The 27970-nt window shown below is 38.0% G+C and overlaps 1 protein-coding gene and 1 pseudogene across 2 annotated transcripts; both read left to right on the forward strand.

Moving 5' to 3' along the window:
- The first annotated feature begins 2 nt into the window (after positions 1–2).
- LOC109104267 (striatin-4-like) lies at positions 3–22665 on the forward strand. 2 transcript variants are annotated; one of them, XM_042770972.1, is made up of 19 exons: positions 3–112; positions 231–528; positions 8313–8416; positions 9142–9218; positions 9371–9449; positions 9547–9732; positions 10756–10930; positions 11013–11169; positions 11466–11567; positions 12861–12979; positions 13243–13418; positions 13625–13672; positions 14116–14237; positions 14396–14563; positions 14644–14784; positions 17482–17580; positions 18486–18572; positions 18728–18908; positions 20194–22665. In XM_042770972.1, the coding sequence occupies exons 2-18, from the start codon at positions 244–246 to the stop codon at positions 18895–18897; spliced, it is 2295 nt and encodes a 764-aa protein (XP_042626906.1). In that variant the 5' UTR covers positions 3–112; positions 231–243; the 3' UTR covers positions 18898–18908; positions 20194–22665. The 2 variants fall into 2 exon arrangements, with proteins under 2 accessions (XP_042626906.1, XP_042626905.1); XM_042770971.1 differs by having other exon boundaries at positions 13–528.
- Positions 22666–25275: 2610 nt separating this feature from the next.
- LOC109062806 overlaps positions 25276–27970 on the forward strand; it is a 35571-nt pseudogene continuing 32876 nt past the window's right edge.

A 27970-nucleotide genomic window follows, 5' to 3' on the forward strand; every position in this document is an offset into this window, starting at 1 on the left:
CGCCCCCCTGCGGAAGCCAGCTTTATAACCTATAGGGAGCAGTTATGAGCTGGTAGCGTTTGCAGCCATTCCATAGTAGAAGTGGATCACTATTTGGCACTTTTCTGTGCGTGTGAGTACTCGCCTATCTGTCTGTATTGGGCAAGGAAACGGGAGAGGGCTTCGGTGGAGACTTCAAGCAACGGGGTGGCTTATTCTTCTGTTTTCCCACCTCCTGGCTCCGGCGACAGCTCGAACGCTCTGATGGAGGCGGAAAGATCCGGCGGGGTGGCGGGTGGAACGAATCAGAGCCCTGCAGGAAGCGGAGCGGGGCGCAATCCGAACGGGCCGAAGGCTATGCTCGGTCCCGCTCCCAGCGCAGCAGCAGCCGCCGCGGCCGGGGCGATGGCTGGATCCTCCCAGCCGCGAGATCCGCAGGACGGGGACGCGGGCCTCTCGTTGCCCGGGATCTTACATTTCATCCAGTATGAATGGAGCCGCTTTCAAGCCGAGAAATACCGCTGGGAGGCCGAACGAGACGAGCTGAGGGTAAAAAACGGGGTTTCTTTAATCGCTTGTTTTGGTCTCTTCCAGACGGATTCCTTGAGGAAGAGCTCATTTGCAGATAAGACGCAGGAAGAAGTCACGACCGCCTGCTATTGTCGCTGATTAGATGTAGTTTTGTGATTATATCGGGTTTAAGTATTCATTAAAAGTGTAGAAAACGTAACTGTAAAAATTATCCTTTTGTTGAATACCCATAACGTTACCCACCTTATGATGGGAATCGATTCTGGATCTGATTCATCTGAACGATTCGGTTCTTTTAGTATTTTTTGAGGGGGAAAAAGAAGAACAATCAAATATACAATTCATATTGTATTTATACTGCTGGCAGCAGTTTGTTGCCAATGAAGAGATCAGATTTCAAAAGCAGATACATGCATAAGCCTACATTAACCGGTCGTAACTATATCCTAACAATAATTACGAATTTGGTAACACATCTGATTAAAAACAAAAGTCCTATTGCGTATCTTTAACTACACGTTGTCATGTCATTTGAACAATAAATGAACAAGTCCACACTGATTGAAATCTGGTTGAAATATCACGTGTAAGCTTTTGCATAATTTCGAGTAGGGCATGACCAAACTAATAAAGGTATAATTCACCCAAAAATTAAAATTCTGTAATTTACTCCCCTTCAAGTTGTTCCAAACCTGTATGAGTTTCTCTTTCTGTTGAACACAAAAGAAGATATTTTGAAGAATATGGGTAACCAAACAGTTGCAGGTCCCCATTGACTTCCGTAGGTTGGAAAAAGAAATGCAGTGGAAATTCAATGGAAATGCAATGGAAATTCTTCAAAGTATCTTCTTTTGTGTTCAACAGAAGCTCATGCAGGTTGAGGGCGAGTAGATAATAAAACAATTTAAAATTTTTGGATGAACTGTCCCTTTAACTTGCAGTTCAGAAAGGGAGTTAAATGAATTCAGGAACTGAAACCAAATGTGTGTTTTGATTCTTTATAAAAAAAAAATAACCAGCTTGTTTAAGAGTCATCTGATACGTTTCATGTTTTTGATTTACTAAAAAACTGCTCATAAGTGTCATCTGTGCATGAATTGAACTAGATTGGCTGCTCTTCAAGTTAGATTGACTAAAAAAATATATATATGTATATATGTTTATTTCTATTTAAACATGACGAAAGGAATAAATTGAGGTTTAGTAAGTGATTCAGTTAAATTCAGTAAACGCTTCAAGTTCTTGTTAAATGTTTTTAACCGGATGATTTTGATTCATCTACAAGCATCATACAAACCATTCGTTGTCAAGTTATTTAGATTTGCCAAAAGAATTAGTTCATACAAGTCACTTGATGAATTGGACTACAGTGGTTGTGTACTTCGTACGATTTTGTGTTTTATAATTATCTCAAATAATCAGCTGACAAGAGTCGTTCATTCTGAAATCAGACTACACTGATATTTTATCTCGATTGATTATACAAAATATTTAATACAAGTCTTTTGTTTTGGAATCGGACTGCACAGGTTATGTACATTGTAGAAGTTTTTATTAAAATATATTTATGTATATTATTTTATTATTATTTAAGAATAGAGGTCACCTAGGGTTGCACAAAAAAGCAAATTTTTTGGTCTCCGTACAAAAAAAAGCCTGTGGGTACAGTACACTTAATTTCCTGTCCTTCACACAATTACAATGCTTTTCTGTTGTTGTTTTGCTGCTTTCTGAACCCTGGCATTAAGTGCAAGATAATTGAATCATGGCAGTTCAGAGGCAGCTCCGGCTGACATTTATTTGAAATTTACATTCGAATAAATGTTCTAATAATAATTGAATTTCTGATGTCATGTGACCCAATTGACTGCTACTTGTTTTGTAAATTATGAAGCTTCTCTTCAAGGCATGACGTAATGCAGTCCTGCTGGAGAATTAAAGCAAGTTTTGTTTTTTTTTAGTCCCAAGAGAGCCAATCTGTGTGTCTAGCACAATTTCGTCATTTAGTGCTATTACTTGCATCGTATTACAGCATCTGAGAGATGTATAGCTCAAGTTATTTTATCTGAAACCTAGAAACATCAATTCTATTAGGAAAGCTTGCACTTTGCGTCAAGAACATGTATAGAGAGCGGAGAAAAACAGTTTCAACCGAGGATTAGGGATTTGCCCCGAATAAAATTTGCTTAAACCGTCTTTTTTGAGTCTGGACTCCACTGGCCCAGTTTGCAGTAGATCTTGGCCTGAGAAAAGCTTTGCAATTAAGTGACCCCATTCAAACAGTGCCTGTAGTAGATTACATGAGGAGTTGCCAGTGTGTTCTATAAAAGGATAGGCCTTGTGGCTCTCATGGATGTGTGTTCTTCTGCCAGGCTTCTTCTGGACATGCCAATGGAAATGTGCACGGACTTCAGGAACCAACTGCTATGTTTTCCTTGTCACACACACACACACACACACATTGTTTTTGACTTGGTCTATAAAAGGGTAGTAAGGGACAGTTGTAGTGTGAGAGTTGCTCCAGTCCCCCTTGGTTTCCCCTGCCGTGGGGCGTCACATTCCCTGATGTTTTTTGTGTGGGACACCTGTGCCATTGTGTTTCCTTTGTGGCAGGCAGAACATGATCATTCAGGTATGACGTAATCTGATGCAGGGTTATTGTTAACTAAAACTATAAAATATAAAAATTAATTGAAAAAACATTAACATCTTATGAAGTGAAAAGCTGCATGTTTGTAAGAAACATACTGAAGCTACATGTGAATAAATCTGAAGCGTGCGTCTAAATAAATGAGGACATAAATACATGAGCAACATCCCTAGAACTACTCTTCATGAGCATTTTACCGTTTAATTTGAGAGAAACTATCATGTCATACACACAGGAACTTAAAGGTCCTTATGGCAAAAACCGTGGGAAAATGGCAAGAGATTTAAAACAACAACAACCTCTCTGTTGATTTTATGATTACTGAGAGAGGTTTGAGTAGTAATAAATACAATTACCACTATCCATTTTATAATTAGCCTTGTGTTGTCAATAAATATTTATTAAGCACTGTTTGTCATTATTACAACTCTTGCATGTAGTTTAATACTGTACTCTAATACTGATTTTTGCCACATAGTCAGCAACATATTATTCATGATGTGAATCTTTACTTTTTTCAGTCTAACAACAGGTAGCTTCACCTGTCCACTCCCTTACTGTCAATATAACATTGTATTGTCAATACAAACTTTTTTACATTTAAGCTTCACTAAAGGCTGAAAGACAAAGGTAAGCCCATCTAACTGAACCGAAGTGGTATAAAAACACTTTAATTTTCAGATGAATGAGTTCACTGGGTTCATATATTCTTAAAAAGGCTCGGCCCAGAAAACGTCTGCTGCTCTAGTTGTTGGACTGAGTCTCAAAGGGGTGCTAATGTGGAGAGAGAGAGTTTGTATGTGCCCTTGACCTGTTCCCACCCACAGGAAGTCACGAGAGGGATGGTCCGCCATATAAATGTGTCATGGTGGTTATACCGGCCCCTTCCCTAACCTTCAATGGCCAGAAATACTGTGTTTTTTTTTTTTTTGCAGCGCAACAACACAGTACCGAGCTTGTGTAACTAGAACTTCCTCAGTTCAAGTAGATGTATTACACTTTTGCTGCATAACTATTCTAAGCCATCGGATTTCTGTTTTATCCTTTGAGATTAATTATGTTTTTATAGGTAGATTGCAAGTGTAATTTCCAAGCAGTCTATTTCCTAGATTGACAGTGATGTCAGATTCCCAGTCATTGTGTGACAAGTATCCCAGTTTCAAAGGCCGAAAACATGGGCAATTACTTGCCTTTGTGAAAATGTCAAAGTGCTCCAAAGACCTGCCATAACAGGTTTCCTGCCCACACCATGGCAACCACAGTCAAGCCGGTCTCCATGAGGACCTGTGCCAACCTGTCATGCTTTGCTTTTCATTTTACTTTTACTTTTACTTCAAGTCAGCCTTGGAGACGGAGTGATTTTGAACATTAGCTATGGCTTGGAGTGTGTTCCAGTGGTGGCGTGTCCATGTGTCTTATATTTGGGCTGACTGGTCAAGCGCTGGTTTCTGGAATGCAAGGGGAGAGAACACGTTAGATTGCAGCTTCATGGAGAGTATGTCTCCAACACCGTCGGGCCTCACGCGGCTTATCTGGCCGCGGGCTGATGACTTCCAGTTGTGACCGATCAGCCCATGATGAGTACGTGCAGGTGTTCCTCGTCCGTTTCCAGGGCAACTCTGATGTGATGCTCGTCACAACCCCCCTCCCCAAGCCTGGTCCTGGTGGAAAAATATGGTGTTAACAAGGGGGATATTGGGGGTGGTTGGGGAGTGACCCCTGACAGACCTGCCATCTGTCCGGCCATCGGCAGTGGCGTTGGCTGCTCTGGTGTGGTGGCGGACGATGAAGTGGAGGACGAAGAAGTCCTGGAGCATGATGGTTCTATCACCCCTAACTTCAACATCTGCTGGATTTCGGTCTCAATAGCCTGCCGACAAGCTTCAGGGATCCGATAGGGCCGTTGCTTAACGATGTGTCTGCCCGGGTGTCATGGAGAACACATCGGAAAACTGACCGATCAGGTGTTGTAGCTTGGTTTTCTTGGCAGCCGACAGGTGGGGGTTCACATCCACAACTACGGGTTCTGTGGTGGCGAGTTGGTCCCTTGTCCCTATTCACTTTTTCAGCAGGTTCACGTGGTATAGTTGGTCCGTTCTTCGCCAGCCTGGCTGTCTCACTCGGTACGTCACCGGTCCAGTCTTTTCTAACACTGTGTACGCTGCATTTGCAGGCTGCAGTGGGGACCAGGACCATCACTCGATCACCGGCTTGGAATTCCCGCGGCTGGGCTGCCCGGTTATAATGGCGTTGTTGGGTTTGCTGAGCTTTGGCTTGGAATTCCCGCGGCTGGGCTGCCTGGCGTTGTTATAATGGCGTTTCATTTCGTGACCTTGGAGACGGACCGTGATTTTGAACATTAGCTATGGCTTGGAGTTTGTTCCAGATGGTGGCGTGCTCTCTAAGAGGACACACTCCAGTGTTGCAGCCGTGCAGGTGTTTCTCGGGATGTTTCCTGGGCAACGTATTCTGAGCCAGGTAGGTCTTGCTTGGAGGTAGTGATTTTTTGTCTGAATGATTTTATGTCTGTTAAAACAGGTGACGGTTGAGTTGGGTGGTGTATGTAGGGGTGTTTTGGCAGGTTGGTTTTGTTTGTGAGTCCAGGCCGGGCCAGTAAAAACCGGCTATATATAGCGGTATATCATATATGTTTTGTGTATATTATATATATATGTGTATATATGTGTGTATATATATATACATATATAGTGGCTATTCTATACAATATATTATATATAGAGGTTTGTATATATCGGCGGCTCCCTTTATATATGGCATGTTGTAATATAGCGGTACATATATATATCAAATATAGTATATATATAGGATATACGGGCACTGGGATATATATATAGTATGTGTTATATGTGCGGCCGTGTGTGTATATATATAAGATGTGTGTTGCATGTGCATATGTATATATGTGTATGTTTATGGGTATGCTGTGTGTATGTGGATGCTATATATATATATATATATATATATATATACATAATATACACTATCTATATATAATGATATATATATATATATGTGTATTGTATGATTTTAATAGTGTTTTGGCTGTAGTTAACCCTGTTTTATATTTATTATTATTATTGTTATAAATATTGTTAATATTATTCATATTGTAAATAATGATGATAGTTTATGTATTATTGTTTGAAAGGTAATGATGATATTCATTATATAATAAATAGTAATTTTTTTCACTATTAATGTTTTATATATAATATTATATAATATTGTACATGAACAAGATTTTAACAACAACAACAACAACAACAATATTAATAATAATAATAATGATTGTTTTGTTGTATTAACAAAAATCATTTGTTATTAATAGATTAAAGTTTTTGAAAATGATGATAGTTTGTAGTAGCTACAGCAGTAGTAGTATTAAGGGTAGTGATGGATTTATTTAATTGTTTGTTTTGCATTAACAACAATAGCTTTTTTATAGTTATTAATTTGTTGTAAATAGCAATAATGATGTCAGTTTTAGTATTATAATAGTGCATGATAATATATAATAGTTTATGTATTATAATGTATTATATTTTTCATAATTAAAAAGTTTTACAATATGTAATATTTTAAAACATTTATACATATAATATTTTAAAACATTTATATTGTTTTACATTAACAGTGTGATTTTAACAATAATAAAAACAAGTATATTTATAGTTAATTATATTATTATTATTATTACTATTATTATGTCATTTTGAATGTGGAATGTAGATTCCAGTGCCTAAACAGTTCTGTTGTGTGAGACACACACCGCTGATGTGGGGGTGTGTGATTGATTTCTTTGCCAGGGAGAAGTGAAAACAAGAATATGCCTGTGTGCTGACCAACTCTAATCACTGTTATGCTGAGTTCAAACTGCACGATTTTAGCCCTGATTTTCACTCGCCGACCAATTTTGAGAAATCGGAGGAAAATCGATGCTCGTTCACGCGAGTGACAATCACACAGTGTGAATTATCAAAGATGCGACCGATGCCCGTGAAATATTTGCCATGGTAAATATCTGGACCTTTCAGCGATCCAAAATCCTGCTGTATGAAGCGAGTTCTGAATGAAAAATACATCGGCCATGACCTGCAGCCAATGAGAGAGCAAGACACAAGGCAAGCGGGAAGTTCGGGGAGGTTTTTGTGCAATAACTCTGATCTCACATGTGATCTTGCGTTATTTCCTTATCACTTTTCGTGTGACAGTTGTTTGATTCTTCCTATTGTAACTTCTACAATAGACGACTGACTCCTTTTGCAAACTCATTTGAATGCCATTCTAAGAGTCACATTCTTTCACGGGGTCTCTGATTGGCTGTTTTTAATTTGTGTGGTCACAGGTGAAGAAATAGAGGTAGGACTCAAGTGAGGGCTCACCTGACTGTGAGGGCAAATTCCCCCCAAAATACATCTGAAAGACCAACAGTGTGTAACCTCTTGTCGCCGATCCATCGCGCAATGTGAACACATTAGCAACTGAATGCTACCCCAGATAGTCATGCAGTGTGAAAACAACGGTGTTCCGATGATTTGTGTGAATTCGACATTAGAGGTTTTCATTTACCTAAAAGCATAGATTCACTGAGTCGTAAAGCAGCACATTTTGTAGCAGAGACGTGCAAACATGATTAATAATCTGAAATTATCTAAATCAAAGCTATAGAAATATGCTTCATTAAAAAAAAAATAATAATACAAATAATAAAAAAATTATAATTCCCTGACCTGAACACAACCTTAGTTGTTGGTAATTTGGCATTTCTGATTGATGTGGGATTTGCGGTGGACTCTAGGGGGCGATTGAGGCCCATTTTCATTTATTTATCTGTTTTCTGTCTCTTTAAACCATGACAGACTTGGAAATGAATGGTTTGTGGTTTCTCCGACTTCATAGTCTCTTTTTTCGTCAACATATTTGGCTTTCATGATTCTGGTCAGCAGCGGTCTAAAATAAAGCTTGAGGAATTGCAGGGCTTTAGTTATCCGTTGCCCTCAGAATGTCACTGGTGGTGGTACAGTCACGAGGCTTCAGCATATAACCTTTCATTTTCTTTCAGATATATCTCGTTTGAACCCTTACTTTATCTCTCTCTTTCCCTCTATGTCATCCTGTGCTGCTGCCTCAGACTCAGGTGGCGTTTCTGCAGGGTGAGAGGAAAGGTCAGGAGAACATGAAGCAGGATCTGGTGCGGCGAATCAAGATGCTGGAATACGCTCTGAAACAGGAGAGGTGAGCTGACACACAGATGAGCCTCTTTAGCTCGCCGTATAATCTGAAACCACTGCTCAGTAAAAACACCATAAAACATTACAAGAACATGATAACAAATTCAATTGGATGAGCCATGTTAAGCTGTTGTAAAATTTCCTTTTTTTATGTTTTGTGTGTGTTTGTTTTGTTACTTTTTTGTTCTTTTTTGTTTTGTTACTTTTCTGTTTTATTTTTCTACTTTGTTCTTTTTTTGTTTGTTTTGCTACTTTTCTATTTTATGTAAATTTTCTGCTTTGTTCCATTTTTGTTTTGTTACTTTTCTGTTTTGTTGTTATTTTTCTGCTTTGTTCTGGTTTTGTTTTGTTACTTTTCTGTTTTGTTTTGCTGTTTTTATGCTTTATTCAGTTTTTTGTTTGTAGTTTTGTTTTGTCTTTTAAGTTCTCTATTTTTGTTGATTTTAATTGTTTGTTTTGTTCTGTATTTTTGTTTTTATTTTTGTTGTATTGTTTTTTTTTCTCCTTGTTTAAAATCTATTATTTATTAGTTTTGTTCTTTTTTTGTTGTTTTGTTCCATTTTTTTGCTTTGTATAGGGTTTATTTTTGTTGCCTTGTTTTTCTGTTTTACATTTTTTTCTGTTTAATTGTTTGAGGGAAGATGCTGCCCTGAAGCACATTGTGAGATCTGAGGATTTTTCCAAGAGTTTGTGTATTAATCACTTATAATCTTGTCATTTTGATCCCAGGGCCAAACATCAGAAGCTGAAAAGTGGCACTGAGCAGAGCCCTGGAGAGAAGAAACCAGAGACAGAAGCTGAACCAAGTAACACAAAAACTAACATTAAACACACAAACTTATGAAACTTGATGTGATTCAGATTTACCAAAACACATTAATCATGCCCAGGACAAGTACTGTATGCTGCAGGTTATATGTTTTCTTTGTGTTCAGTGACAGTATTCTGTTTCTCACAGTACCCAATGGGCCTGCAGATTCAGATTCAGAACCAACCAATCAGATGCCTTGGAAGGAGGGCCGTCAGTTATTGCGCAAGTCAGTGTATTTTGTTTGCATTCATTTTCAGATTTATTTATCCAAGATATTGTGCTGACCCTGTACATGTGGTGTTTTTGTGCGTCTACATGAGCAGGTATCTGGAGGAGGTGGGATATTCTGACACCATCTTGGACATGCGTTCCAAACGTGTTCGTTCCCTGTTGGGTCGCAACAGCCCAGAGGCGAATGGGCCTCCTCCCAGCGAACCGTCGGCAGAACCAGAACCTCACGGTGGAGGAGAGTCACTGCTAGTGCGCCAGATAGAAGAGCAAATCAAACGGTAAGAGCAACACGCATTTTTACATCTTAGTATTAAAGGGATAGTTCGCCCCAAAAATGAAAAATCTGTCATCTTAAGGAATTGTGGAATCTTAATCGAAATTAAACAATTTCTCTTATTAAATGCCACTCTCTGAAATCACAATTACACATTCAGTGATCAAATGTTATAAAATCAGTTGCCTACGAAACATGCTAGTTTTATCACTTTGGTCCTTTTTTTTTTTTTTTTTTTTTTTTCCTCTTCAAAAATTGAATACCCATTTATTTGTTATTTATTTGTTATTTATTTGTGCGATAAGTGGGATATTATAAATATATAAAAAAAAAACACTGAAACAGTTCTAACTTTACATTCTAATTGGATGAGCAATGTTTAAAGTGGTTGTAAAATTTATTTTGGTTTTCTATGTTGTTTTTTTGTGTGAGTGTGGGTTTCTGTTTTCTACTTTTTTTATTCCTTTTTTGTTTTGTGCTTTTTGTTTTGTTTCTTTTCTTTTCTTTTTTCTTTTGTTTTGTTTTGTTTTTTGTTGTTGTATTCTTTTTTGTGCTTGATTCTTCTTTGTTCTGTTTATGTTTTTTTTTTGTAATGTTCTATTTATTTATTTATTTATTTGCATTACAAAGATTTTTTTTATTTTTTTATTTTATTTTAGTTTAGTTTTGTTTTATTTTACTTCTCATATTTCCCACAGCTGAAGGCTGCTTTAAACACACACCTTTGACTGCACTTTGACTTGTGTTGCTTGGCAACTGCAGACAGAATTTAGTTAGGATAATGCAGTATGTTGCATGACCGAGGGATTGTTTATTCCTTTAATTGTTCATAATAAATATAACTCCTAAAAGAACATTGTGTACTTTATCATATTGCTATTCCTAGCAGTTTAGACAAGCAATAATCCACAAGAGGCTTGAAAGGGATGTTCTAATATCATATAAGTGTTTGCAAGGCCATTTTTGAAACTATAGTTTTTGCAGGTATGCTTGTTGTGGTAATCATGAAGAAATATCTCTCCTGCAGGCGTGCTGGAAAAGAGAGCTCTAAAGAACGGATGGGCAGCTCTGTCCTGGATAAAATTCCTTTCCTTCGTGGCTGTGAGGACGATGATGAGGATGACAGTGATGAAGAAGAGGACTTCCAGGGCATGACTACAGACTGCATTGACGGACGCAAAAACAAGAAGTCCAGGAGCAAGGTCAGAGTGTTCACATGAAGAGAAGGTCTGCATGCACAGATCCTGTTTTGTTGCTAACAGTGTGTCGCCTGTACGCATGTAGATGGGCGGAGAATCCATGACCACAGATCTTGACCCTGAGGATGACGATGATGAGGATGATTCTGAGGACGCTCTGGGCGAGTTTGATTTCTTGGGCTCAGGAGAGGAAGGCGAAGGGGCGGGAGAAGCTCACATATCTGGAGACAGCCGTGAATTAGGTATTGGAAATTTGGTCATGAGAAGTACTACTAGACATCTTGCCATTCCTGCACTTATTTTTGACAGTGGATGTGAGGGTTTCCCTTCCCTTTCCCACTCATTGTTTTCTTCTAATTTGCTTTTGTTTGTAACTTCCTGTTGACGGGACCTCCTCACGTCACTGCACGCTTTTTTGTTTGCCTGATATTCTCTTCAACTTTTCCGAAGATATCATCATACCACCAGCAATGGATTTAGTTTTTTTCCTGCTCTGTCTGGTGGTTTGTTTAGTCCTCCTCTCACTTCCTCTGCCCAGGTTCAGAAAACCGCCGGAATAAGTTGCAAGGCATTATGTCAGATTTCCCACCCAAACCCGCTCCACCTCCTTCTATCCCGGGCCAGACCCGTTCCGGAGAGGGTAAGACTAACCATCCGGCTCTCTGAATACACCCCCTATCCTAAACGGATCACTTTTAGATCATAAAAAAGCCCAACGTTTACAGCTATTTGCTTTGCAATAGATTAAAAGAGTCATTTGTTTATTTCCATTGCTCAACCATGACTTTTTTTAATGCGTTAAGTTTTTTTCCCCACATTGTATATTATATTATATTAAAGTGTTTTATACTGATTTAATTTTATATTACAATCTCACTGATATTATTGAATCATTTTTATTAATCAGTATAACAAACGCAAATATTCTTCTTATATTTATGATTATTAGCAGATGTTTGGTTTTTGGATGTATTTGTTTATTTGTTTATTAAGAAAATTTATTTAAAGCAAGGAAACTTTCAGCCAAACCATCTTTGTTGCCAAAAAACTACAAATATTAAATTTTTTAATTTAATTAAACGTGGGGTTTTTTAATCTTTGTATTTTTTATCATATTTGTTTTTTTTTTATTTTATTTTATTTTATTTTATTTTTTTTATATTTACACAGTTTGAAAGTTATAATCATTTTTATTAGTATAGCAGTGATTATTAATAAATTGTAATATTTCTTTACATACTGTTTTTTGTAAAATGCACGAGTTATATTATATTATATTGGCATTTTTCCTCATTGTATATTATATCATATATCATATCATATCATATCATATTATATTATATTATTTTTTATTTATAAATTTTGATATTTATTTTCATTTTTATGTTTTTTGTAGTGTTTATTAGTTATTTTATATTATATTATATTATATTATATTATATTATATTATATTATATATAGCAGTGATTATTAATAAATTGTAATATTTCTAATAAATTATATTTCTTTACATATTTAAAAAAAAAAAAAATTAATGTAAAATGCATAAGTTGCCCAATACGCTTCTTAGTGGGTGGAGAAGAAGTAAAATGTATAGCGAGAACTACATGATGCATATTACACAAGTAAAAATAATAAAAATCTATTTATTGAAATTGACATTTTAACAAAAAAAGCTAAACCAGAAATGCTTGTGTTAATGATTTGGACTTTTTTTTTTCTAATAACACTGAAGTATTTATAATCTAGAGACAACTAACATACTTGCGAAGTCCTTTGTAAACTAATTTGCAAAGTAAAAATGCATTTTAATCACAGTGGTATTCTTCCTGCTATTATGAATAACTATGTTTTTCCCTTGTCAATCTGTAGAATGTATATGCTGAATTTTCCATTTCCACTCTGTTAATTGTTGTACATCTGTCTGAACTAGGGGGAGCTCTTGGATTCTCATCTGATGTCTTCATTCTGGATGCGGTTGGAGGAGGGGATATGAACCTCGGAGAGCTGGCTGACCTCACTGTTGCCAACGACAATGACCTCACCATTGATGTTAGTATAAGAAGTAATCTTTCCTCCTCAACTGAACACATCTTTAATCGTCAGGGTGACATTTTATCACTATCATTTCTGCAGTATATAAAATACTCTATATCTGAATATTTCACACAAAAAAGGATTTAAAACTCAATTGAAGTGTCCTTCAGTTCCCACTTTATTCTTTTAAATATTATTATAGTTCTTTCCAAAGTACTTTTTAAAAGTATAATGAAGTGTAGTTTTTCACAAGGAATCGTATCTTTTGATATGATTAGTTGCAGGACAGTCGAGAAGAGTTCAAAAAAACGTGGAACCCTCGCTTCACGCTACGAAGCCACTTCGATGCCATCCGAGCGTTGACCTTTCACCCCAGCCAGGCTGTGCTGCTGTCTGCCTCCGAGGATGGGACGCTCAAACTGTGGAACCTCAACAAGGCAATGCACTCCAAAAAGTAAGAAGCACATCCTAACCCACTGGTCCAAAACAAGACGCACTAACAAGGCTGAGAAGACCCTTATGTTACTGCCCTCTTGTGCTAAGTTTGTGTTTGTGTAGGTGTCTCTGGAAGTGTGTTTAGAAATATCGATCCGTAAAAGATTCTTTTAGCACTGTCTCTCGGCATTCTAACATGGGAGCCTCTCATCTTTTCCTTCACAGAAATGCAGCGCTGGATGTTGAGCCCATTTATACATTCAGAGCACACAGGTGAGTGGGACAGGTTTATAATTAAACTGCGATCGAATCGTTAAAAATGAAACCGCATGACGTATGGCTAACATACTCTGCCAAGTGCTCAAGGCTAGATTATGGGGGTTTTAGAAAACATAGGATGACAATATTAGTATGAGAAATGCATGCAGTAACACTCTGCATCTGGAGTGTGGCTGCGATTTTCATAAAATGTCGCTCACGAGTGTGTATTTCCCTTGACATTTAACTGCATTAGCTTTGTTTTTTGGACATGCACCGTGGTAATATCATGGTATTCTTTGAAAATACTTGGATAAGAATGGTAAATGCTGTTCTATATGACTGTTGAAATCAATCAGCCACACAGTATATATCAAAGTTTGAGTGTGTTACCAGTACCACTACAGTATTTTTGTTGTGGTTTTTTAATATGTTGTGTGTGTGTGTGTGTGATTCAGTGGTGCTGTTCTTTCTCTGGCTATGGGGGAGGAAGGAGAATCATGCTTCAGCGGCGGTCTGGACGGCACCGTCCGCGGCTGGAAGATTCCAGACCTTAATGTAGATCCTTATGACAACTATGGCAAGTCAACCACTTACTGCACTTGCAAGTTACACGATGTGACTAAAAACAGTGGTTAACACTTTTTGTGACAGTCCTCTAGAGGGCGCTGAATGTAAATAAATTTGGTAAGGCATTAGACAGAGCTAGACATAAATGTTGTGTATGGATGTTTTCAGATCCCGGCGTGGAGAGCAGCGTGTTGTCGGGCCACGAGGATGCGGTTTGGGGTTTGGCCTACTCCTCCAGCTTGAAGCGTTTGGCCTCCTGCTCTGCAGATGGGACTGTGAGAATCTGGGACCCCCATAATTCCTCACCGTGTGTGTCTGTTTTCAACAAGGAGAAAGGTGAGGAGCAGACTTCTGCACGTTTGGATGGTTTGTCTTTTCTGTTTGTCCCTCTCGCTCATTGCCCGTCTGTCTTTCAGAACATGGCACTCCCACCTCGGTTGCCTTTGTAAACTCCGACCCATCCCAGGTTGTTGTTTCCTTTGATGTGGGCGAGACTCTGCTTTATGACCTCAACACAGAGCAAAGCATCATGGTCTTGGAGAACCAAGCTAAGGATGGTAAGTGCCAGTTCATATAGGAATACACATTAACAAATTATGCTTACCAGAAATAATTATATTAATTTATTTTAATTATAAAATAAAACGGTTACTTAAGGACTTTTTTAGACTGACATTTTGGGAAAAGTCATGTAAAAAGGTGTTAAAATTGCTTTAAATATATTAAATAATCTTATTCTTAAAATATGAATTAATTTGATAAACTATACTTAATAATAATAATAATAATAATAATAATTATAATTATAAGGTTCAGTTTATTTACATTTGTTAATGTTTTAACTGACTGTGACAATAAGCTATACATTTATTACAGTATTTAATTTTTATTTTTTTTTTCAGTTTAGTTCATAAAAATAAAGCTATGTTTCAACTCATTTCATATATTCTCATTTCTAATATATTCCAAAAAAAATAAATAAATAAATAACTAAGATCAATAAATTAATTTGTATTTTTCTGTATTTTTCATTGTTATTTCATGTTGATGAAACCACTGTAGGTAACTAAGTCTTAAGAAATGGAACCTTACTGCAAAGTGTTATATCGTATTATTATATTGGCTTGAGAAAGCCTGCATACTGAAATGCTATTTAAACTTCTTCCTCTTCTTCTTCTTCCCAAATAGCACACATACATCTGCAAGATGTCTGTTAGAGATCACTTTATCTGGAAAGCATCTGCTGTGTACAAACATCTGCTAGACATTTTCTAAACGTCTAGGAAACGTAACAGGAAATGCTTGCAGATGAGCAAACACTCTAAAAAAAATATGTCTTGCAGATGTAAATACAGATGTCAAATAGATTTATCCGTGATGTGCGTGTGCTATCAGGGTTCTGAGACCCAAATTTCTGACTGTATCTCTGTATTTCCCATAGACTTACATTGCCAGAGCAAAAATGTCCCCTCTAGAAGACAATTGCTGTCTATGTTATCAACTCATTTCCATTAAATATTACCGTTAAGTTTTCCTATTGGCCACTGCTCACGAAAGATTATCATTTGCATGTGTTTTTAAGTCTTGCAAATGAAAACATTCAAACGATTTTACACAATTTAAGCATAAGTACACATGAAAAGCCTAAATTTAGTGCTTGCGAGATGTTTTGTGTGACACAGAGAGATGCGTCCCATCTCGTAACAACACTCTCATCCTGAAACTCGTTCACTCTCGCTTCTCTCAGAGCTTGAACCAACAAGATACATACAAGTTACATGGTAGCTTGGCAAATATCATCGAAAATAGTCGTTCATGTCTCAAGTGAACACAAACTGTTGAGAAATAAATCTGATGTGGATCATTATATTGGTTTCGTTCATTAAAGCGGCCACATTTACCAGCTGCTGTCTGTCTTTAATGTTAATCCACAAAAAAAGCGAAAATCCTTCATTGGTCTTGGCTCCATTTTTTATTTATTTATTTTTTTGCTTTAACAAGAATCAATTTATATTTCAATATTATTTTACATTTGATTCTTCCATTTCTGCATCTGAACACCTACAAACCTGCTTGTTTGTGCTATTGCATGGAAATTGTGAAATGTGTCTGCTATTGCCAATTTGTTATCTTAAACTTCTTTATTAGAATACAATTCAATTTAGAATGGATTTTAAAGTTCTCTTACTGGTGTATAAATCTTTACATAACCAAGCCCCTAGTTATCTCTCAGAGCTGCTGCATTTTTATAATCCCACTAGAAGTCTAAGATCCAGTGACCAGAGTCTCCTTTTAGTTCCTCATTCCAGACTAAAACGAAGAGGGGATCAAGCTTTTTCTGTGGTTGGGCCTCGGTTATGGAATAATCTGCCGCTTGAGATTAGAGTGGCACCTCCCCTATCCATTTTAAGTCTCTTTTAAAAACTATAGAGCCTCGCACATGACATGCAAGAAAAAATAAATAAATTGTGCGCACGATTTATTCATTCCCTCGATGTACTGAAACGTGCACACGATTACTATTTAATTCCCTTGATTTGCTAAATTGTGCACACAATTTATAAATCGAGGGAACGAAATAGTAAATCGTGCGCACAATTAAGCCTACTATTTTTTTTTTTCCTGCATGCCATGTGCGGTGCTCTGTAAAAAACGCACTTGTTTGATCTGGCCTATTAATATCCCATTGTTATTACATGGTATTATGGTCTTGTTTATCTGTCATTCCTTGGGTTTTAAATTCATATGTTTTATTCTTTCTGTTTTATGTGTTTATGGTTTGATTTTAATGTTCAGCACTTTGGTCAGTCTTGTGGCTGTTTTTAAATGTGCTTTATAAATAAATGAACTTGAACTTGAAATGAACATGAATACAAAATATCAAGTGTCTGTAGAAAAAATATTATGAAATCAATAACTGTGGTACTTTTTTTTTGTGGCGGGGCAGCTCAAGAATGCCAAACACACAAGTTATCTGGCTATTTTTCCTCAAGGCTGCCCATGTTGGCTTTCTAAAGCCAACATCGAAGTTTGTTTATAAACTTTAGCTTCTAGTTATTATTATTATTATTAAATAATCCTGTCATAAAAAAAACTGAACCGTGATAAAAACACCCCTAACATATATACATGTACTTTAAAAATAATAGTTCTACACAGCATGTTACAAAAGTAAAATGGATTATGAATGTTGCTTCATGTTGACTTGATGTCATAAAAACATATATTGTGTTTTTCTTTACCGCCCTCTGCAGGCAGCGAGCTCATTAACCACGTGGTCAGCCATCCGTCCCAACCGATTTCCATTACAGCCCATGAGAACCGCACCATCCGCTACCTGGACAATAAAACAGGTGTGTGTGTGTGTGTGTGTGTGTGTGTGTGTGTGTGTGTGTGTTTGTGTGTTTGTTTTGATTTTTTGTAGCGTTTTTGTGTGTATTTTTAATATGTGTTTTTTGTGTGTTTTTGTGTTTTTGTGTGTGTTTGTGTTATGTATTTTCCAGCAGTGCGCTAGACCTCTCAAAGCAGTTAAAAAACCTCAATCGTATCATGCCAGACACCAACTTTTACTCACCAGTTTATATAGCAAGAGCACTTGAAGAAAAGCAAATAACATTCTTGGTGTGAAAGATTAGCCAGTGAAAAAAAAAAAAAGACAGCTGGAACGTGAATCTAGTGGTGCATTACCTGCGGCTTTGTTTTCAGGCATATTAGGATGTTTTTATTGATTATTATTATTTTTTTTCCCCTGGGAATGTCTTCATAATGGAAATTGTGTTAAAGGTAAATTGTGTAATTTGAGGATGAGTCACAATGGTTGACTAGTCGTCTAGTGAGGTTTATCTAGATTTTTTTTTTTAGCCTTTTTGTCAGCCAAATCCCTAAAGTATTATAAAGTATTATAAAATATAAGTTCATATATTAAAAATTTAAAAACAGATTTGCATGTTCACACTGCTCTGTTGTTGGTTAATGTAGGTAAACAAATAAAATGTATTTATTTATTTTTATTTTTTTTGAAAAAGACATTTTAATTATACTTTTAAATAATTTATTTATTAGTTTTGCAATTCTCTCATAAATCCCAGTTTTAGAAAGCTTGCTTTAAAGTGATGAATTTAGGAAAACAAACTTTAAACAGCGTTTTACTATTGGTCGAGCCAGAACTTGAAATATCAGACCATTTAGAAACAATATTGTGTATCAAAAATATATAATATGACCTAATCTTTCCTCCTTCCTCTTGCTGTGGCCACAGGGAAAGTGATCCATTCCATGGTGGCTCACCTGGATGCTGTAACCTGTCTTGCCACAGACCCTAAAGGCACTTACCTCATCTCCGGCAGTAAGTAAATATGCACCAACATGCAGTGTGTGACATCAGAGAGCAAAACAACATGCCAACTGAAGCCTTCTGAGCACATCCACGTCAACAGACCACATTCTCACGGAAATGTGAAAATCTCTGCAGCTGTATTTAGCGATTTCTGTTTTTCTCAGGTCATGACTGCTCTGTGCGTTTGTGGATGCTGGACAATCGCACGTGTGTGCAGGAGATCACAGCACACAGGAAAAAACACGATGAGGCCATTCACGACGTGGCCTTCCACCCCTCGCAGCCCTTCATCGCCAGCGCAGGGGCCGATGCGCTCGCCAAGATCTTTGTTTGATTTTCTCACTGGTAAATGCATATTCAAACATATTAAAACTGGATTAAGAGTGCGATTTGGCTGATATAAGCAAAAATGCGTATCATGATATTCTTTCATTTTATTTTTTATTTTATTATACATATATACCTTTTTAATAAAATGTGATTAAAAATTGCAGAAAAAAATGATAGTCCTATAGAATAGAACATTGCATAGAAAATCCCTCATGTACAGACATTCTTTGTCGCAAAGTGGTTTACTGCTGTGTTTATGTGTTTGTGAATCAAGCCAGTGACTAAACAAAGCAACGTCACACTCTTCCTGTTAGTAGTGTGAAAACCATCTGTTCTTTATATTGTGATTGTTATACATACAGAAAGTGATCAAAGAAAGATCACTCTCGTTTTAATCATTGCAGCAGTGCGAGTCTATCAGTGATTGGATTTCTGCATTTTTGCCCAAACTCCCATTATAATCAATGACACAGTTTACACTGCTTAATGAGTCTCTTATTTACACATTTTTTTTCACTGTTAGTTATGATGAAAGTATTGAATCATGACACTGCAGAAATCGTATTGCAATAAGGAAATCAATGCACTTTTTGCTCGGAAGACATGACTGAGTGCAGCTCAGCAACCTTTGATGCAACAGGAGTAGATCTGTATAATAAATTGCCGTAATCATCACTTTTGATGATTAGTTCATCTTGGCGGCTGTTATAGTAAAAGTTTTCGAGAGAGTTTCACATGTAATGCTCATTTCATATGCTAAGATGTTAGCCAATCGTAGCAGTGGGCGTGTCCATTGAAGCATCGTAGCCGACACGCCCCTTCCAATGGAGCGTTCAAATCAGAAAGGTACAAAATGATCATTTATAGCTAAATCATGACTGTTTTTGATGAAAATCCATAGTTAGATTAGAAGTGCACATCAGGAATCAAAAAAAGAAAAAAATGCATTTGATGTCCCCTTTAATTAAAAGAATGGCCCAAAATAGTCACTTGTTTTTAAATCAGACTACGCTGTTAGTGATGTATGTTTTTGTTTGCAACCATGAGGACAACTCGCTTCGGATTTAATTCACTCACAATACTTAACATACAGTGTCAACTTTTTCCATGTATCCGGAGATTCAGCTGTGAAAAAGTTGTCTGAATGGTCCGATTCAGTTTTTTATGTTTGGCGCATGCCAGCAAAAAGGGTGAAATCGCTTGCATCACCTTGTTAGTAGTCGTCGTAGGTGTGCATGTGTATGTATGTTCACATGTGATACCTGCAGCCTTGAGCTAATTTTTGCTTTTTTCTTCTCAGGGGATCCACCCTCACTACTGGGCCACAAGAGTGAAACACCGAGTATCTGCACAGACACACACACACACACGCTCACTAAATGAGGGGAACAATGTAAACAGGACACGACTCAATAACACATCATTTTTTTATGCCTCACACCTTGTGATACAAACTCTACTGCTTTTAATACTAATGAGTTCGCTGCTCATGTCCTGATTTCAGTTTTAGACTACACTAATAATAATCTGCACGGTGTGTCGTGAGGGATGTCCAATCTGTTGACGGATGGACTCATGCAAACACACACACCTTAACACAACTCACACCCTGGATTTTAATTTCATGCTCGGTTTAGGTTGATGATGTGAAGGCTCTCGGTAAACAAGACGTTACACAAGCCTGTACATTGTCTCAATGTAAATTGCTTTAGTGCTAATCTGTGAATTAATGTCTTCGCGTAACTGTTGCCTAGTAACGCGAGGCGATCGATGCATTTCATTCCAAAGACTGCTTTAGATTAGTTTTTTTGGTTGCGTTTTAGCTGCAAGTACAACACAGCTTTACCTTTAGCCTCACAGCTAAGAGCCTTAGTGTTTCAGCCTTTCGTAATCAGTTACACACATCTCATTCTTATGAGGAGTACACTTTGAACATTTTGCAATCACCATCTTCATTCATATCCAATCAGGTGGCGTTATCCATAATAGTCAGGTGACTGAGTAGTGTATTTATTGTAGTGTTCGGTATCGGTTGGAAGACTTTTTGGGAAGATCAGCAGTTGGATGTGTAACTGATTTCTTTATATAAGCAGGATGCGCTGTAAATAGCACACTTGACTCACAACATTGGTGCTAAGATCTCCTCTGAATCAGGGACCTGTTCACGATGTAAAGTATCACTTTTCGGTTGACGCCTGCCATTCCTCAGAGTCATTCTGTACGGTTCTTTGGCATTTCCGAAATACAGCCCGAGTGTCGGGAATTTCGGAGTGCTTCCGGTGTGCCGAAGTGGCTTTTAAGGTTTTTGTCAGGGTATATTTAAGACGATAAACTCCATATCCATGCTGGAGGATCTTTGGTTGATGATTGTCACCAAATAAAAAAAATTAAACCAACCGCAAGTTCCAGTGTTTTAGTACAGCTGAATTGTCGATTTCTGAGTTTTTGGACGTCTGTGATCTAGACCCTTTTTCCTGAAAAGTGGAGAACGAAGCAAAGCTCGAAAAGGAGTTTTAAGTGATGAGAAACTAGTGCCCCCTAGTTGTCAGTTGACTTACCAGAACGTCAAAACCCGGTGGTGAAACTTGGACAAATTCAAAAAGTCCTCTTAATGGGTTTTGTGCCGTTTGTGGTGGCAAGACACAAGGCGTTTCAGAGAAAAGCTCATATGGGCTCATTGAGAGAAAATAAAATGCTTTTATTGGCTAAGCAAGGAATTAAGATGCAACTCTGAAACTTGTTAGGGGAAACCAAGATGAGATGAAGAATCAAACCTGAATCTGATCTTCAGGTTTCTTAGTTGCAGGGAGCCTGCTCTTGAGGTCTGGAGATCAAAAGTCACATCTTGTATTAGCCGGTTTCCGTTTTGCTGGGTTTATTTTTATCCTTTACTGGTTTTCCGTGGTCATAGACAAGTGGCCAGAAGGCAAGTCAGAAGCAACAAAAAGACTGATGGGCCATAAAAAGCGCTCTTGCATAATAGAGCCATGTCAGTTCTTAACCAGACGTCCTACATCAAGAATCACTCCATCTAACCAACTCGGAAAACAAGGTTTCCTACTTGGGGTGTGATTTTTGGCAAGGAAAACCTCTTGGAGTGATTCTATTAATGGACAGGGTTATGTCTTGTCACTTGTTCAATATCGAGACCACAGATTCATTTTGGGCTATTCGCCCATTCAGTGAATGTCACATGACCACAGACTTGAGTTTAGTGGAATTCATAATACTTTGCTGCTTACCTCTTTACCTAGTAACTTCACACCGCACACTAACGGTTAGCTTTATGCTACACTACACGTGTAGGATCACACGATCGATTGGGTTCATCCATGTATCGCTGCATCGTTACGTTCTCTTCCAAAGACTGCCGATTGCATGGGTGTTTAGACGAGTCCTGCTGTCTCTTGTACACTTATTTCCGCACCCCTCGATGCAATAAGAGTCTTGAAATCGCAACAACAAAACACATTCCTTACCGAGAGAGGACGGGTCTGTGTAAAAATATAAATAAGAATGGAAATAAACCGAAAATGTTTATAAGTTTGAAAAGCTGCCAATGCAAAATGTAAGTTTCCCGTTTTCTGACTTGTTTGCTTTTCTTTACTAGACATATTATTATGTTTACTAGTAATAAGGTGTAAGATGACAGTAGTACCTTTTTTCTAGGCTTAATACTTGCTTGTGATTGTGTAAAAGCCTAAACAACTGAAAATTGTATGGACATTTAAGAAAAAAAAAAAAAAAAGAAAAAGTTTCAGTCCAAAGCCAAGGTAAAAGGACTTTTTGTTAAGTGTTTTTATTTTTTAAAAGCAATTTATCACTGTGTGATATTTTGTACATCATATTAAGCTGTATTCAAAATATATCCTCTAACTACAAGGGATAAAAAAGACCAGCCTTTTATTTATTTTGTTTTATTATGCATATTTTTAAACCGCTATCTAGCTTATATTGAAATACATCTTTTCTTTATCCTTTTTTTTTTACTCTGCAGGTCTTGTGTTTTATGTCATTAAAAAAAATCCAAAAACAACTTAATAAAAACATGTTTTTGTACAGACATTTCATTCTTGTCTGGTTTGAACTTTGTTGTCTGTGAAAAAGTTTAAATTAACTAATAATACTGACCACATTTCTTTGAATTGATGAGCATCATATTTGGGGTCCGATATAAGTTAACTAGGTGGAGGATGGAGTCAAAATCCAGGTATTTCATTTATTTTATTCATTCATCTTTCAGATAAAGATGATGAGTGTTAAATTATGTAAACATGATGAATTGAATTGAATCATTTTATCATCATTGCATTGAATACAATGAAATTTCACATGCCACTCCCATTGGTGCTTCAAAACATACACATAATCCACAATGAGTGTCATATGATACAGTACAATACGAAATAGCCCTTAAAGAAGAGCTATTTAACAAAGGAAACGGTGCTACAGTACATACACATGTAAACAACACAATCACATGACATTTACAAACTTGATATGCAGCAGGTAAATAAGAAAGTTAAGGATTTGAGTAGTTATTGCACAGTTCACAGTAAAGTGTCATAGTAACGTATATATATATTATATATACGTATATCCAATATATATATATTGGATAGCGGGTGTTTGCAATGTCCTGTAGTAAGTGGAGAGGGAAACCTATGATCTTTTGTGCTGTATTTATAACCCTCTGTAGAGCTTTTTTTTGTCACCTACAGATCAGCCCCTAAACCACACTGTGAGGCATTATGTTAAGACACTCTTTATGGCAGAACGGTAGAACGTTACCAGTAGCTTTGGACACAGATGGTTTTTCTTTAGGACTGCAGGAAGTGCAGACGCTGCTGTGCCTTTTTAACAGTAAATGTGGTGTTTGTGGACCAGGAGAGACTCTCAGATGTATAAATTCCAAGAAATTTAAAACTGCAGATTTTTTTTCAAGCAATCTACATTTATAAAGATGGGAGAGGGGTCAGCTCTGCACTTTCTGAAGTCCAAGATGAGTTCTTTAGTTTTCTTTGTGTTTAACGACAGGTTGTTTTCAGAGCACCACAACGTCAGTTTGTGGACCTCATCACGATAGGCAGATAATTTGCAGTCATGTGCAAATGTATTATGTGGTTGGAGGAGTATGTGGAAACAGTCATATGTATAGAGGCAGTAGAGTAATGGGCTGAACACACGTTCCTGTGGGAAGCTGGTGCTGAGAGTGAGGGTGGAGGAGAGGTGGGGACCAAGCCTGACATACCGAGGGCCGTTAGTACAAAAGTTGCTAATCCAGGAGCTGAGCTGAGCGGAAAGGCCAGGTGGATGAGTTTCCTGATGAGTATGTCCGGTATGATGGTATTGAAAGCGGAACTTTAATCAATAAAGAGCATCCGGACATATGTTCCTCTGTGTTCCAGGTGCTCCAGAGCCTTGTGGAGGGCTGTAGCAATAGCATCATCTGTAGACCTGTTGGCCCGGTAAGCAAATTGATGTGGGTCAAAGGTAGGTGGGAGGCTGGCTTTAATATGCCTGAATACCAGTCTCTCTTAACACGTTGTAACAACAGAAGTAAGGGCAATATAGACTGTCTACAGCAAGCTTCTTCGGGACCGGGATGATAACAGCCGACTTAAGGCAAAGTGGAGTGATGGCTTGTGACAGGGACAGATTCAAAATATTAGCGCTTACAGCAGCAACTTCATAGGCACAAGTACCTTTCGAAGCACCCCATCAGGTCCTGCAGCCTTTCTTGGATTAAACCGCTTGAACACCTGTCTCACCTCATGTTCCTGTACAGTCAGGGTCTGGGTGTATGTCAATACTGTAAGTATTGTAAGTCAGAACACAGTTCAGAATGACTATTTACTGAAATTAAGCTGCAAAACTGAGTCTGATATATGAAAGTCTGATATATGCTTTAACAGAAAAGCACCCACATTTAAATGTCGACAGCACCTATATGCCAAAGTTGACATAATTGTAAGGAGAAAATGTCTTTTCAGAAAAAATGTCCAGAATATTGAGGTGATAAGAACTTATTTTGCATAGAGTTACTTTTTTCTTTTTAAAGTCTCTTTAGAATGAGAAAATTCCCTACTCACAAACCCTGCCACCAACTGGCAACAGCAGGTAGAGAGATAACTTTTTTTGATAATTAAAAAAAAAAAAAAAATATATATATATATTATTTATATATATATTATATATATATATATATATATATATATATATATATATATATATATATATATATATATATATATATATATATATAACCTGAAACAGTGAAACAAGAACATTTCCTTTTTAAGAATGTCAAGGGTTTTTTTTTTTTATCATTTAGGTGTGTTTATCCCACACAGATCATGTATTTGCAAGTGCAAGTTAGCGTGGGCCCCCCAGGCAAAAAGAGAAGACACAATTATTCCAGGGTGGGGGAGTAAACAAGGCAAACTGTTACAACAAAGAGAAAGACGTAAAAGTTGAGAGGGAGGGAAGAAGGTGTATGTGGGACTGGGAGGAGGCAGAAGTGGATATGTATGATCTCATTGAGCCTTTCTTTTACAGCTTTCTCTGTTGCTGATTGGCTGAGAGATCTGTCAGTCACACCACTTCCTCCAGGGCTCTGCGAGGTTCAGACAGTAGGGAGGTGGAGGCAGGGGGAAGAGGGAGTGTCCTCAGTAGTTTTCTCACTGAGGCACAGCAGGCACGGCTCAACACGACAAGAAACTGAAACACAGTCTGTCTTGCAAAGCAAGCCTAACCAGGAGCTCTCTCCGGCTTGTTTCCTGTACTTGGAGGCCATCTTGAGTTGGCGGATTTACAGCTATAGGCATTTGTCTTGCTTTTCTCATTTGTTCGAGTTTCTTTTTTGTCCCCAGTGTGTTCCTTGAAGTTTGGACGCTTTCCTCTTCAAAGCTGCTTTGGAGTAGTGACGGAACAGGAAGCAGGAGGAGGAGAAGGAGGAGGAGGAGAGGACGTTTCATTTCAAAGCTAAACTTTATCTGTATTTCTCACCTGCTCCTTCTCTGGAATGAAAGCCATATAGAGGACCTTTCTGTGAAAGGGAGGGTGAGAAGAAAGAAGAGCCACTTCCTGGAAAGGGATCAGTTGTTTTAAGCTCTAGTAGACACGGGACACACAGGAGGGACGGCCACTATTGATGAGTGAGTGACTGCTGGTGTGTGTAGGTGAGTTTGCTGCCTTACACTACCCAGTCTTATCTCTTGACTGTCTTTGACTCTTAAGCATGGCCAACGTCAGTCCCTTCATGTCTCCGGGACCCTTGTCCCAGGTCTTCTTCCCCCCGGGTGGCCCATCTCCACCTGGGTCAGTGGTGATGCAGCGGGGGACACCGGTCTCTGTCCATACATCTCAAACTCCAGGGTTCCCTACCGTGGACATGGGAGTTGCCCCAGGTCCCGGCGGGGCATCTGGATTACCGCATGGGCCTCCGGCACCAGCCGGTGTCTCCTTCATGATACAGATTGGACTTACTAGAGAGTCTGTGCTTCTACCCCAGACTGCAGACCTTGCCTACGTCAAACAAATTTCTTGTTCAATTGTGGATCAGAAGGTAAGCACCATTCAGTATGTTGTGCCTTGATGTTGTTTGCACTAGTACATTTGCACATCTTTTAAAATTAGCAGGTTTGCCCCAAGTGTTTCTGTATTAAGTTCTGCAGAATTTATGTTTGGGTTTAAAGCAATTTATATCACCTTTGTCACTTTTTTCAGTCCTTGACACTCTAAGTCATACTTGTGAATGGCAAAAATATTTCTTTCTTAGCTCGCATGCACGGTGACCACAGAAATATGCAATGCATGCAGAACATGCTGTGGTAAAGTACGGCAACTCTTATCTCAGTGTCAGCAGTTCTTCAAATACAAATCCAACACAGATGTACACATTGACAATATAGGCAATGATATTTTAGCTCATGGAAGGTTGTAAAAACAAACAAACAAACAAATGCGTTAGTAAGTCCAAGCATTATACATGGAATTGCCAAATGTCAAAACCTCCAGGTGGGCCATCTTACCTGGGCTGAGTCGGATGAATCCCTTAATGTAAAAATTGGATTCACTTAATATCCTAGTCAGGCACAGAATATATCACTATACCAATAATCATGCTTTGTCCAATAGAGCTTTGCAGTCACTAGTTGGGATCTCAGGCTTGAGTTCTGTTATCTATATTAAGGTGAATGTCTTGAACTGTTGCTATAAAGAGAACTTTTAAAATTTGCCCCAGAAGAGAATCTACAGGGTTGGCCCTGTTTTAACCCTTATACTTTTATAATGTAGTTTGGATTTGGGAAACACTGACCATCACTACGTTTTTCCTATTAACTCACAAATCAGTTGATTACAACAAGTCCTTTGGGTGATTTGTGAGCTTGGATTTTGGCTACTTTCCTCATCTCCCCTTGGCGTCAGACAGAGTGAATCACAGCGTTCCCTATCTGTTTATTCAAATGGCTCCCTCTGTTCCATACACACTTTTTTCCATTCACTTGGAAGGTAATGTGGCGGCATCACTCAGTTCCTCCCCCTAGACACAATTTAGCCTCCTCTAGAACAAGTTTTCCTTTCCCTCAATCCCTCAAGAACTACCAAAATGTTCTGACATCAACAACAATTAAACCTCTAGAGTACCAGGCAAGGACCATCTCCATTTACTGGGCTTTCCCTTTTGTTCCTTGCCCAACCTATTTTCCCTGCTGGTCCAACATGTAAGCAATCTATTGTCCATGGGATAAAGAGGAGGAAATGAAGCCTGTTTCCTCACAAAGTAGGAGACCATGAGGTGTCCTCCACCTCTGAACCGCTCCCTTTGGCTTCCTCCTGGAGTTTGTTTTCTCACTGCAGGTTCACAGACAATGCAGTTACTTCCATCTCTGCACATCTCCATCCCACACACCTTTCCTTCTCCTATAGCTGTTTTTGGCTTTCTTTTGAGTAGTTTGAGACTTTTTTGCCTCCAGACAGATTTCTGCATGAGGTGTTAGGAGGAGTTTTCAATGTGGTTGGCCTTAAAATGAAACAAATAGTTGAGGGTTAAGTCACATGTCATCCCCTAGAGG

Source organism: Cyprinus carpio, chromosome A15 (assembly GCF_018340385.1).
Source record: "Cyprinus carpio isolate SPL01 chromosome A15, ASM1834038v1, whole genome shotgun sequence".
Lineage (NCBI taxonomy): Eukaryota > Metazoa > Chordata > Actinopteri > Cypriniformes > Cyprinidae > Cyprinus > Cyprinus carpio.